Source organism: Typopeltis vanoorti, chromosome 3 (assembly GCF_054136105.1).
Source record: "Typopeltis vanoorti isolate ZY-2024b chromosome 3, IOZ_Tvanoo_1.0, whole genome shotgun sequence".
Taxonomy (NCBI): domain Eukaryota; kingdom Metazoa; phylum Arthropoda; class Arachnida; order Uropygi; family Thelyphonidae; genus Typopeltis; species Typopeltis vanoorti.
The window spans coordinates 37,990,597-38,004,170 of NC_143551.1; the positions used below are offsets into that span (position 1 = coordinate 37,990,597).

The window sequence follows — 13,574 nt, forward strand, 5'->3', positions numbered from 1 at the left end:
CTTGTGGGAATAGTCACTTGGGAGAAGGGGCAACACAGTGTAATGCAAAATCCAGTGGGATTTGGAAGGAATTAATGAGAATGACAATGACGTGATGATTCTTTTTCTAATGGCACAAGTATTCAGAATAAAGGAAAAGAATTGGTGGCAATGATAGTCTGAGCCTGTCCAAAGATTATTGGGATCAGTGAAACATGGTCGACAGAAGATGAGATTTTTTTTTTTTTTTTTTTTTTTAAATAACGAAACCTGTGGTGCATTCATAATTAGAAGAAACACACGTATAAACCACAGTGAAAATTATTTAATTGTAAATATTTCATCCTAAGTATCTTAGGACATCATCAGTACAGTATTTAAACAAAAATTAGGAATAACATACAGTTAGGGCGCACGATTCCAATAGAATCTCATGAAAACGTGCATAACGTGCTAAAGTAGTACAAAAAAAAAAAAAACGTTAATTATTTAACACAGTTTTGTATGATAATTTCCCATACTTTAGGAATAGTAAGAACGTTGTTGCAGTTTAGGTTTGGTCTGTATATAGTAGGGCTTCAGAACTTTCTTTGTATAAACGTTCATGTTTAAATATAGATCTATGTAAAAGTTTAGCCTTTTCCCAATGGATCCTATGGTTTGGATTTTCAATTCCGTGTTGAGAGAGGCCAGATTTCTGCGGTTTAAGAAGACGAATGTGGTCCTGATGTTCCTAGATGCGTTTCTGAACAGATCTACCTGTCTGTCCAAAGTAAGATAATTTGCATGAGCATGGAATCTCATAAACACTAGGTAACATCAAGGGTGAGAATTTGTCCTTAGGAGAAGGTAATAAGTTGTAAATTTGGTTGATAGGTTTGTGAGTAGTGGCAAAATTGTATTTCTTCATAATTTTAGAAAGACGTTCTGAGATGCCTTTAACGTAAGGTATGAGAATCCTATGCACTTCTTCCTGTCTGGTTTGATGTATGCAGAAGTGACTGATGATTTTTTGAGTTGTTTTGGGATTATATCCATTTAGGACTGTATTTTTGATAACTTCTAATTCCTGGTTTAAAGATTCTTCAGAGGAGCAGAATTTGTGTGCTCTGGAAACTAGTGATTTAATAATGCCAGATTTCTGAGATGGATGATGAGCAGAAGAATTGTGAATGTAGCAACCTGAGAATGTAGGCTTGTGAAAGACGGAAGTGGCGATGGAACCGTCTTCTTTTCTTTTGATGTGTAAATCCAAAAAAGAGATACCCTGTGGAGATTCTTTTTCTAACGTAAAGTTGATGCGATGATGAAGAAGGTTAATTTTATCTAGAAACAGTTATAATTCAGGTTCGGGATGATTCCATACTGCAAATACGTCATCGACATATCTTAGCCAAATTTTTGGTTTGGGTTCAAAAGTGAATATTTTTTCCTCAAGGTGTTCTAGAAACAAATTTGCTAGGTTTGGTGATAAAGGAGATCCCATTGCTGTTCCTTCCTCTTGCTTGTAAATTTGACCTTTCCAGGTGAAGTAACCTGATGCAATAACAAACTTGAACAATTCAACTATATCAGACGGAAATTTTTGAGTTAGTAATCTGTCTCCTGTCTGGCACCCACTGTGCAACACATACACTCTGTCTTACTTCTGCTTAGTCTCATACCTCTCTCTCTTCCAGTACTTTTCTCCATCTTTCCAGTTTAGTTCCCGCTTCTTCTCTTGAATCTGCACACAGCAAGATGTCATCTGCATACAATACTGTCCAAGGCGCATCTTCTCTCACCTCTTCTGTTACCACCTCCATCATAATATTAAACAGAAACGGACTTAATGCTGACCCTTGATGCAAGCCAACTGTTACTTGAAAACTTTCTGTCTGTCCTAGACATGTCTGAACACTTGTCTTCACATTTCTGTGCATTTCCCGCAACAACCTGACATATTTCTCTGGCACCTTCTTCTCCCTCAGACACCTCCAGACTTCTTTCCTTGGCACTCTATCGTATGCTTTCTCCAGATCAATAAATGCCAGATGTAGCTCCCTTTGTTTCTCTCGATACTTTTCCATCATCTGCCGTAACCCAAAGATAGCATCTGTTGTTGATCTACCACGCATGAAGCCAAACTGTTCCTTTGCATCTCCACCTCCTTCCTCAATCTACCATCAAGAACCCTTTCTAGGATTTTCATTGTGTGGGACATCAACTTTATTCCTCTGTAATTTTTACAGTCTTGTGCATCCCCTTTACCCTTGTGGATGGGGACAAGAGTACTCTCCCTCCATTCCTCGGGTATATTTCCCTGTTGGCAAACTTTCATGAACAGTTGACTAACGATATCAAATGGGAACTGCGAATGATAAGGAAGTTATGTAAAAATATAATTTGAGGTGTTAACAATAAATTACACAATAACCATAGTAATTAACTTTAATGAAATGAAAGTATAGATATTTCGTACTGAAAATAACAGTACATCATCAGTGCATAGAAATAAGAAAATCAAATCTTTAGCCCGTTCTTGAAAGATCCTGCAGACTGATGCATAAATATGAATCTTTATACTGTAAGCAAAAAATTACTTCTGATAACACGCATACTAATAAATGTATTGTGAATATTTCTGGACACCCATTGCCTGATGCTGAAACTAGTGTATTGGCTAAAGGCCATGACTTTGCTGTGGTACCTAAATGCACCCTCTATGGGCATTTGTAGGTGGCCTAGGATGTAATGTGGGATCTCTGATAATTAATGTTTCCCATTGTATTGCTTCTACACCTTCTCTTTGTGTAAGTCTCTTCTGTCCTCCTGGTGGTGACCAATTCATCACTCTCTTGGGCGATTCCGCCTGTGACATCCATTGAACATGTCCATACCACTGTAAAGATTGACGTTCCAAACCATCCCTCCCTTTTTTTTTGCAAATTCAATCTCTCCATGATGGTCTCATTCCGAACTCTTTGAGATATATGTGTATATCTTAAAGATGTGTATTACAATACATACAAAAGATGTTTATGACAAATACACTATGTGTATTTGTCATAAGCCATCCATCTCTACAGCTCTTATATGACTCTTGTGCTTCATATTCAATGTCCATTCTTCTTTCCCACACATCATAACACTATACTATAATTTGGATTAACATCTTCTTGGTTTCCTGCCAAAGGTTGTTGCTAATGGCAAATACCTCAGCATCCCTGTCTGCTTGACCAGTGGAATTAGAGAAGGAAAGCCAGTTTGAGTTGTGGAATCCCTGAGGAAGATAACCTCACTATTCTGATATTTCAATTAAGAAAATACAACTTCAGGGGTAGGCAGTCAAAGAAGTCAGTGGAGGGCGAAAGAGACAGTAAATAAATATGACCAAATTTGGTAATGAGATTTTGAGCCATAGTATATCAAACAAGAGAGAGAGAGAGAGATTTGAGGTTTTGCATTCTCTGATATGAGATGTCAGTTCTAATGAATGCATATATACTAACTTTGCAGTGGAAAGAATTATGTAGGGTGTAGTTTGGGAAACTGAGATGGACAGTAGATGGTGAGGTCACTAGCTGAAGTTTTAAGAATAACATATCTAGTTTGAATAACCGTATGTGGTGATATACATTGCTGTTAAGGACATGGATGTTGGTTAACTGAATGTGGAACTTTTTTGTGAGAATTTTTCATTGTTTGTATTTATTTATTACATTTTAATGGTGTTTTCTGATTTTTTGATTGGATTTTTATTATTTTTTATGTTTTTAAAATTATTTTTTATGGGAGATATTTGGTTATCTGCTGTAAAACTGTATTTGATTACATTGTATTTCACTGTTGGCAGTGAAATAACAGGTGCATGCAACTGCAGGTGAGAGACTCACAAACAATACTACTCACACAGAATCCTAATATTCTGCTCATGTATGGTCTCAACATTTTCTTTGTGCATGATCTGGCAGAGCAAGTTAATTAATTTGCAAAAAAGATTTCTCAGAGTAATCAAATAACTTAGAGTGAAGCTGTGGAAAGGGTACAAAGAAGAGTTACAACTACGATATCAGGATTATGAAATGTAGATTACAAGGATAGATTGAAAGTATGTGGACTGCAGACAAGTAGGTAGGAGTAAGAGAGGTAACATGATATAAGTCTATAAACTTTTGAGATGCTGTTATTGGATATCAGTTGATAAAATGTTTCATTACATGAAAGGTGGGGAGAGGATAAGGAAGCATCCATGGCAGTTAAGTTTGTGTGCAGTTAAGAAAGGGGATGAAAGCTAGATTTTTCTCTCACAGAACCAGGTGAGTGGAACAGCTGAAGTAATGAGTGCATCTAGTGTAAATGAGTTTAAGAGAAGGTATGACAGTTGGCGTGGGTATGTATAGCTTCCTTTGATAAGTCCTTAACTCCCTGGATGAGTAGTAGTAGTAGTAATAATAATAATAATAATAATCATAATAATAAATTACTTATGATAAAATAAAATAAATCAGCTAACACCTTTTATTCCCTTATAGGGAGTAGGCAAGGCTTTTATACCCTATCTAGTTTTTGGAGACTGAGTGGGCAGTTCAATCTCTGCCGGTAGCCAATTAGAGATAGCTGGCCTATGTCTATCACTAATTATAACGACCACCAATGAAGAGGTTGGCAAACAAGCGCTGCCATAACCTAACCCTAACAAGATATGTTACTGTCTGAAATAATGTGGGTACTACGGTCGATTTTCTTGAGTTTATGGAATGAAAAACCCGAGTTTACGGGTAAAAAAACCTGCTTGCCCATGCCAGAGATAGATTAATTCAGGAACCAGTAAAAGAAAGGCTTAGAAAAATTTCCTCTAGTTGGTGACTAAACTTGAACTTAAGTCTAACTTCGAGCGACCAAGTGCAGAGGATGCAAGCACCGCTTCCACTGAGTTACACAGGCCATTACATAAAGAGGTATTTCTTTATGCACTAATTCAGAAAATTTGAACAATTTTTATAATATACTATGAAAACAATCAAAATCCTGAGTAAGCAAACGTAATCTAAATCAAAAAATAATCAAATACATTTTGTTTCTTTAAGTAAAATTGGTACCATACATATAACATAGGATTTATCCATACTTACGATATGCTTACTAAGCTCTCTGCTGAACCTAGGCTAGGAGCGAGTGTAAAAATTTTCAGTCGTTTAGAAAATTCTTCAGCTTCAGATAAACCTCCTTTGATATAAAAACTAACCATTCCACTAAAGCCAGAGCACTGACGACATGCTAATTCATACTGTGGATGACTTGGTAGGCCTATAACATATATATATATTTTTAATTGAGATACAGATGAACTTTTTTATCCAATAAAATCTTTTTTGTATGCTTTTTAACAGAGTAAAGAAATATAGTTAATCCTTGACTTAAAATGGGGGGATTCTGTTCCAGTTCTAGTTTGATCTCATCATAAGTTGAAAAGGTCATAAACTGGAAATCACTGTACATGAACCATATGGATATAAATTATCAATGAACATGGATAAATACTAAAATGTGTAGTCTGCTTTGTTATATTTTAAAACTAATTTTAATCTTCTTTATAGTGAAATAATACAATGTACAAATTATGACATAAAATTACTGTATATACATGTTTTGGTATACTTAATGGTAAAATAATCAACTGTGAACACATGCAGCAAACATGGTTCTCCAGTGCTGCTGTTTATTAATTGGAAGATTCATTGGAGGAGACTAGGTCATCAACAATAAATTCTTCAAAGTTAGTAATTACAACAAAGCAGTCTGAGGATGGTTCACCAGATGCATAACTTGCAGAATGTCTAGGCTCATCTTCAGGGAGTTAGTGACAGCAGGAGTGGGTTTCTTTAAAAATATGTATGTTACATTCAATTTAGTCTGCCCAGTTTGCCTTTTCTTTCTGCATATATTTTTCTTTAGCAAGCAATTGCAGTTTGCATCATTCTGTCTACTTTACCAAATCTCTCCATTTTAGGTCCATTTCCTCAAACAAGAGAGCTGGAGGCTCATGATGAGAGCAATCCTGCAGTTTTGATTTGTGAGTTGAAAAGCCATGTAAGTGCCTTGATTTAAAAGAGAGATGTGTGGCATTACTATTATAGTATGTGATTATAATAAATTGAGAAAAGAACTCGAAGTGCCTTGGCTGGAGAGACTTTGTGATTAGTATGCTATATCTGACTGCATCCAGAATTAGGAGAATAAATCCCATGGAAGTTAAATAAATAGATGAATAAATCTTTAAAGCAAGAGCTATAAAAAATAAATTATTGTAGATCCAGTATTAGGAGATGAGGTGGTGACCAGGCTCAGAGCTGAATAAGAAGTACCAAGAGACAAATGAGGAAAGTGAAATAAGACTATGAAAAGAAGTTAGCTGAATAGGACAAGGGAAATCCAAGTTTTTTTGCTATATGGCTGGTAACAAAAATCAATGACCATGGAAGGATAACAACCTTAATGAACAAAATTCACATGAAAAAATGAATTCACAGAAATAGCAGAATTATGAAATAGAGCCTGTGTAGCTCAGTGGATGTGGCATTTGCACACCACGGCACTTAACCGGACGAAGGAAGACTTTGTTTCGAATCTAGTTGGCAACTAAAAGAAAATTTTTCTAAGCCTTTTTTCGACCGGTTCCCAAGTTAGTCGATCTCTGGCACAGGCAAGCAGGTTTTTTCTCCCGGAAAGTCAGTTTTTTTTGTCCCATAAATTCAAGAAAATCGAACCTTAGAACCCACATTATTTTCAGACATTAAATACGAGTGTTAGGGTTAGGGACCACAAGATGGCGGCACTTGCTGAGACGTCTCTCTTCACTGCGTACCTGTTAATTAGTGATAGCCTTGGGCCAGCTAGCTCTGATTGGGTACCAGTGGAGATTGAACTGTCCACTCAATCTCCAAAAGTTAGATAGGGCTAAAAACGGCCTCGCCTACTCCCTATATATATATATGGGAATAAAAAGGTATTAGCTGATTCTTTTTTCTTTTGATTCATAATCACTTTGGTAAGGCATACATATCAGACAGACTCGATAAGTCTTTAGAAGGTAGGTGAGGCAGAAGTATTAAATATAATGCAAGAGCCTGATATAAAGACAGCAGTAGAATTGGATAAGATATTAGTAAGGGTTCTAAAGAAATATGCAAGAGAATTAGTAGTATCCCTAACCTGGTTTAACTTAAGTCTCAACATGAGCATAATTATTAATGAGTGAAAGGAGAGCAAGATAATTCTATTATACAAGGTGGAAATAGGACTGATGTAATCAATTATAGATGAATTAGTATCTCTGGAGTAGGCAATAAGGTACTGGAGAGCCTAATTAGAACTTGCATCTCGAGGCAGGTAGACTTTGATCCCTTACGGAACAAAAAAATTCCTTGTTAACAATATATCCTGTTTTAGCAGTCCTCTCACACTTTCCAACACGGTGACAGCAGAGTTTTAAGGTGAATGTATATCATGATTCTGCTGGACTTTGCAAAGGCAGTTTGCAAGATTCCAAGAGACAAAATAAGTTATTATACAAATTCAGGAAAGGGAAAGAAGGAGACTAAAAAAGAGGTTTGTGCTTTGGAAGCAAAATTCAGTTCTTTGGGAGAAAGAGATTTCATTATGCTTGCACATATCAAGATATTATTATTTTTTTTAACATCTGACCTAGAGGTCCACTGTTAAAAAGAAATCATTTCTTTCTGTTAAAAACAACAACAACATTTCTTTCTGTTACCAGCCATATAGCAAAAAGTAAAAAATAAAAAATCTCTTGGATTTCCCTTGGCCTGTTTGGCTAACTTCTTTTCATAGTCTTATTTCACTTTCCTCATTTGTCTCTTGGTACTTCTTATTCAGCTCTGAGCCTGGTCACCACTCTTCTCCTAATCATGTATCTACAATAGTTTATTTTTATATAGATCTTGATTTAAAGATTTATTCTATTTATGTAACTTCCATGGATTTATTCTCCTAATTCTGGATGCAGTCATATATAGCATTTTGCAGAAAACTTTTGACCACTTCTCATGGTTACTAATTCCTCTATCACAAAGTCTCTCCAGCCAAGGCACTTCAAGTTCTTTTCTCAATTTATTATAATGACGTCACACATCTCTCTTTTAAATCAAAGCCCTTGCATGCCCTTACATGTCTTTGTTTTAGCAATATGCTAGCCTTTTATAATAAAGTTACAAGAACATTAGATGAGGGAAAGGCATATACTGCAATTTTCTTAGACTTAGCAAAGGCATTTGACAGGGTTCCACATGATAAGCTGATATTTAAGTTGCAACAAATGGGTCTGGATGTCAGATTGGTCAACTGGATTCAGGATTGGCTGTCTGATAGGTATCAGAGAGTTGTGTATGGTGGAGCAGTTTCAAGGAGACAGAAGGTTACAAGTGGGGTCCCACAGGGCTCAGTACTAGGACCTATATTGTTTAACCTTTATATCAATGACATTGTCAGTGGATTGCAAGGGGATATTCAGTTGTTTGCAGATGATGCGAAGCTGGGAAGGATTATTAGTAATAGTGCAGATGTGGTAGCCCTGCAAGTGGATTTGAATAAGCTAGATAGATGGGCAAATGAATGGGGGTCAGTTTAATGCAGCAAAATGTAAGGTCTTGAGGTTTGGGAAACATCGATGGGATGCTGCATACTCTATGGGAGGAGTTATACTGGAGGAAGTTGGGGAGATAAGAGATCTGGGGTTGATGATTGATAGAAACCTGAAGTTTAGGGGACATATTGCAAAGGTGGTGAAGGTAACACAGAGGATTGCTGCAATTATGAGAAAGACACTGACCTGCAGAGATAAGAGGGTTATCATTCCGTTGTATAAGTCTCTGATCAGACCACACTTGGATTATTGTTCTCAGATTTGGTCCCCAGGATTTGAAGGGGATAAATTAACTGTGGAAAAGATACAAAGACGGATGACAAAGATGGTCTCAGGACTGTACAAGGATAGTTATGAGAATCGGCTGAGGGAATGTGGACTGCTGAGTTTGGCATATAGAAGAAGGAGAGGTGATATGATTGAAACTTTTAAACTGTTGAGAGGTGGTTACAGGGTTGACACTGGGGAGTTCTTTCACTTGGTTGAACAGCAGGAAGGAGTGATGACAAGAGGCCATCCCTGGAAGTTACGAAAGGAAACTGTGAGCAAGAGGGTGAGGAGTGGTTTCTTTGCATGGAGGGTGGTTGAACCGTGGAATGCATTGCCTGATAGAGTGGTGAGGGCGAGAACAGTCAATGAGTTTAAGGAGTGGTATGATAGACTTTGTGTTTCTTAGGGGGGAACCTCCCCTCGATGAGTCTTGACAGACTTTATGTTCTTAGGAAGGACCTCCCACGATGAGTCTTTTGACTCCATGGAGGCCTGAATAATAATAATAATAATAATAATAATAATAATAATAATGTCTTTTCTCCTCCCAAATCAAAACTGCATGATTGCTCTCATCATTGATCATGGAGGCAGAGATTCATCATGGGAGATACACACAAAGGTCACCTAACCATGCCTTAAACTGATTCAATGTGTCTACATTCACAACACACTCAGGCAATGCATTCCACTCACCAATCACTCTCCATGCAAAGAACCTTCTCCTCACTCCTCTGTTCACATCCTTCTTATACAGATTCCAGCGATGGTCTCTTGTTCTACCCCCCCCCTCTCCCATTCTAGGAAAAATCTCTTCCATGTTAATCTGATAACATTCCTCACTAACTTATATGTCTCAGTCATATCCCCCTTCCTCCTATTCATAATGTTTTGCAATTTACATTCTTTCAATCTGGACTCATACTCCACATTTCAAAGACTACCTCTGCAAATCTTCTCTGGACTCTTTCTAACATATCTTCATCACCATGACAACCTGGTGACAAATCTATGCACAATAATCATATGAGGCCTAATCAAGGGTTTATACAATGGAATCATAACCTCTTTATTTCTGCATCAGGGTCTGCATCATTTTCATTATCTGATGTGATGACTTCACAACTTGTGCTATGTGGCTCATGAATATCAGGTCCTTGTCCACTATCACTCCCAGGTCTCTCATCTCCTCCTCCTTTAAAGTTTCCCTACCAAGTATATACTTTTCATCCCATCACTGCTAACCAAGTTTGGAAACCTTATACTTTGCAACAATGAACTGATAGTTCCACTTACCTGACCATTCATATAATCTATTCAAGTCGTACTGTAAGGTCATAACACTTGCTTGACTCTGCATTGTTATCCCCAATTTTGCATCATCTGCAAACAACTTCATATCACAAGTTCAACATGTCCCAATATTATTAATATACAAATTGAACAGTAATGGTCCCAGTACAGACCCCTGTGGCACATCACTAGTGACACTCCTCCTTCAGGACAAGGAAGAATGATCATGATAAGATAATGGTAATTGCTGAAAATGGTACAATGATAACTGCTGAAGAAGACATTATTGAGATATTCAGTGATCAATTTATAAGGGGGTTTCATCCTCATCAGGGTGGAATCATGAGGAACTTAAGTGTAGAGGACGTAGGAGAGGATGGCTTAATTGTGAGTGAGCAGGAGGTATTTGATTTCAATAAGGGGGATAGGATTTGATGACATATCACCATGCATCTTAAGGAAATGTTCCAGGGAATTGGCAGTAGCATTGGCATGCTTGTTTAATAAGAGTCTTACAACAGCACAGGTTTCAAGGGAGTGGAAGGAGGGTAAAATTGTTCCACTGCATAAAGGTAGTGATAAGGTTGTAGCTTCAAATTATAGGCCAATCTGCAGTGGTGGCTCATGGCGTGAAATCGTGAGGGTGCTGCAACTTTCAAAATATACATACACACAGTAAGTACAGTGTATATGTATTTGGATAAAATATCAAAATTATGGTAAAAATTAAAAAAAAATTAAACATGAAAAAATATTGTTTATTATCGATAAAATTATACAGTTTTATATAATTCAAAATTACTTTAAAATAAAATATATTGTTCTTGTTTTGTTTCATGAAAAAATTGTTTATTATCGATAAAATTATGCAGTTTAGTATAATTCAAAATTACTTAAAATTTCTAAGGTCATAATTATCAATAACCCCAATAATGTTCTAAAATAAAAACTATAACAAATGTTATGTCTTTAATCGTAATGTCCAAATATTTAAAGAGACGGAGTAAACATGATAAGCACTACAAACACTCTACTACTGGCGCAAACTGCATATAAACAACAGTGGAACTGCGCGACGGACAGTGCCGCATTACACTAATAGCTCACACCTCACTATGACTTGCATATGCTTGCATGCGTAGCAATATTACACTGTGGTAAACACAGTGCTGCTAGCATCCTTCGCCCTCCTAAGTGCTACAAGATGGATTTTTATTATTTTTTACATAAAATAAGAGAATTGTATAGGATTGTTGATGATAAAATTAAATATTACAAGCAAATATAAATAAATTAATAAATATATTTATATATCGAGAAGAATTGGGGGTGCTGCAGTTCTGCAGTGCCTATGCACGAGCTGCCCCTGCCAATCTGTATATCTAAAGTTGTGTAAAGGTAGTAGAGAAATTGGTGAGAAGTAGGATACAGAAATATATTGATAACAGCAGTACTCTTTGTGGTTGTCAGCATAGGCTTATAAGAAGGAGATGATGTTTTACTAACTTCCTTATGTACTATAGCAAGGTGGCAAATACCTTGGACAGGGGTGATGCATATACAGTGCTCTCACATGACAAACTATTAAATAAATTGAAACATATGGGATAGGATAAAAGACATGAGTTGGATCAGTGACTGGCTGTCAGACAGGTATCAGAAAGTTGTATATGGGGGTGCAGAATCCCATAAGAGGAAGGTCACTAGTGGTGTAATGAAAGGATCAGTTTTGGGATCATTGTTGTTCAATTTGTATATTAATGATATTGGGACGGGTTTAACTAGTGATATGCAACTGTTTGCAGATAATGCAAAACTGGAGAGAAATGCAGAGTCAAGCAGATGTTATGGCCTTGGGAGGACTTGAATAGATTGCATGAATGGGAAGGTAAGCAGAACTATCAGCTTAATGTTGCAAAGTGTAAGGTTTTGAAATTTGGTCAGCAGTGATGGGATGCACTTGATGGGGAAACTTTAAAGGAGGTAGAGGAGATGAGAGATCTAGGAATAATGATGGACAAGGACCTGAAATTCAGGGGAAACATTGCACAAGTTGTGAAGACGTCACATCAGATAATGGCAATGAGCTGGAGGACCTTGACATGCAGAAATAAAGAGGTTATGATGTCATCTAGTTGTACAGATCTGGTTTCCAGGTTTCATGGTGATGATGATATGTTGGAAAGAGTCCAGAGAAGATTCATGAAGGTTGTCAGTGGTCTTTGGAAGGTGGAGTATGAGACAGATTGAGAGAATGTAAACTGTAAAGTCTCGTGAATAGGAGGAAGAGGGATGATATGATCGAGACATAGTCAGGAGTGTTGTTATCAGGTTTCAATGGAAGAAATTTTTCATAGAATGAGAGGTGTAGAACAAGAGGCCATTGCTGGAATCTGTATAAAGAGAGTGTGAGCAGAGGAGCGAGGAGCAGGTTCTTTGCATGGAGAGTAGTTGGTGAGTGGAATGCATTGCCTGACTGTGATGTGAAAGAAGACACATCGAATCATTTTAAGGGATGGTTGGATGAGCATTGTGTGTTTACCTCCACAATGAGTCAATGACTCCATGGAGATTGGATGCTAATAATAATAATAATAATAGTCATCCTTATCCAACCATATTTTGCTTATTCCAACAATTTTTGGGCAGGCAAACTCAATCAGTGAAACCATTTCATCTCCCTTATTTCTGATGCTCCTGGCGTTTGTAAATAAACACATAATTTCACTTTTATCTGTATAGCCAGTCCTGCCCATGCCACTTGTGGGTTGTAGTTTCCTTCACCTAACCATTACCAAATGCCTTTTTCATAACTTAACCTATCCATCCCTTCAGACTCAACTACATTCTATACGTCCCAGGCCAACTCATTCCCACATACACACACATTCACTCTCCTTATATTGTGTCTCCCTGTCCATCATGACTCTTCCCATTTCTCTGTACATCTTGCATTCTCAGTCTATCATTATCACTCACAGTACTACTATTCTCATTTACAATAACTTCAGTCTTACCAGTTCCACTCTCCTGATCTCTTGCTTCACTTTTACTTCTTCCATTCTCTTGCTCACGTCACTTGTTCCTCCTTGCAGCAATAGTCTCTCTAACTGACTCACACCAAACCCATTCAAATGCAACCCACATCACTTTTGTACATTTCCATCTTTCCTTCAACTGCATCCTACATATTCACAAACTTCACTCCCTTCTTCTCACATAGCCCAGCCAACATACCATTCATGATCCTTGCTTTTTGTCTCAACTTATCACTAGCATATCTAGGCAACACACCAACCCCCCCCCCTTTCCATCCACACTGTTATCTTTTACTCTCCTCAACAATCTACTGATATTCATTCTTGCAAGCTATTTACTATTCATTTGT

At 37.2% G+C, this 13,574-nt stretch overlaps 1 protein-coding gene across 2 annotated transcripts in view; it reads right to left on the bottom strand.

Moving 5' to 3' along the window:
- LOC150108059 (cystathionine gamma-lyase-like) overlaps positions 1–13,574 on the bottom strand; it is a 228,190-nt gene that overhangs the window by 19,108 nt on the left and 195,508 nt on the right. For both annotated transcript variants that reach the window (XM_090415555.1, XM_090415556.1), the window contains exon 9: positions 5,094–5,268. In XM_090415555.1, coding sequence (XP_090271681.1) covers positions 5,094–5,268 — 175 coding nt within the window. The remainder of the gene's footprint in view (positions 1–5,093; positions 5,269–13,574) is intronic.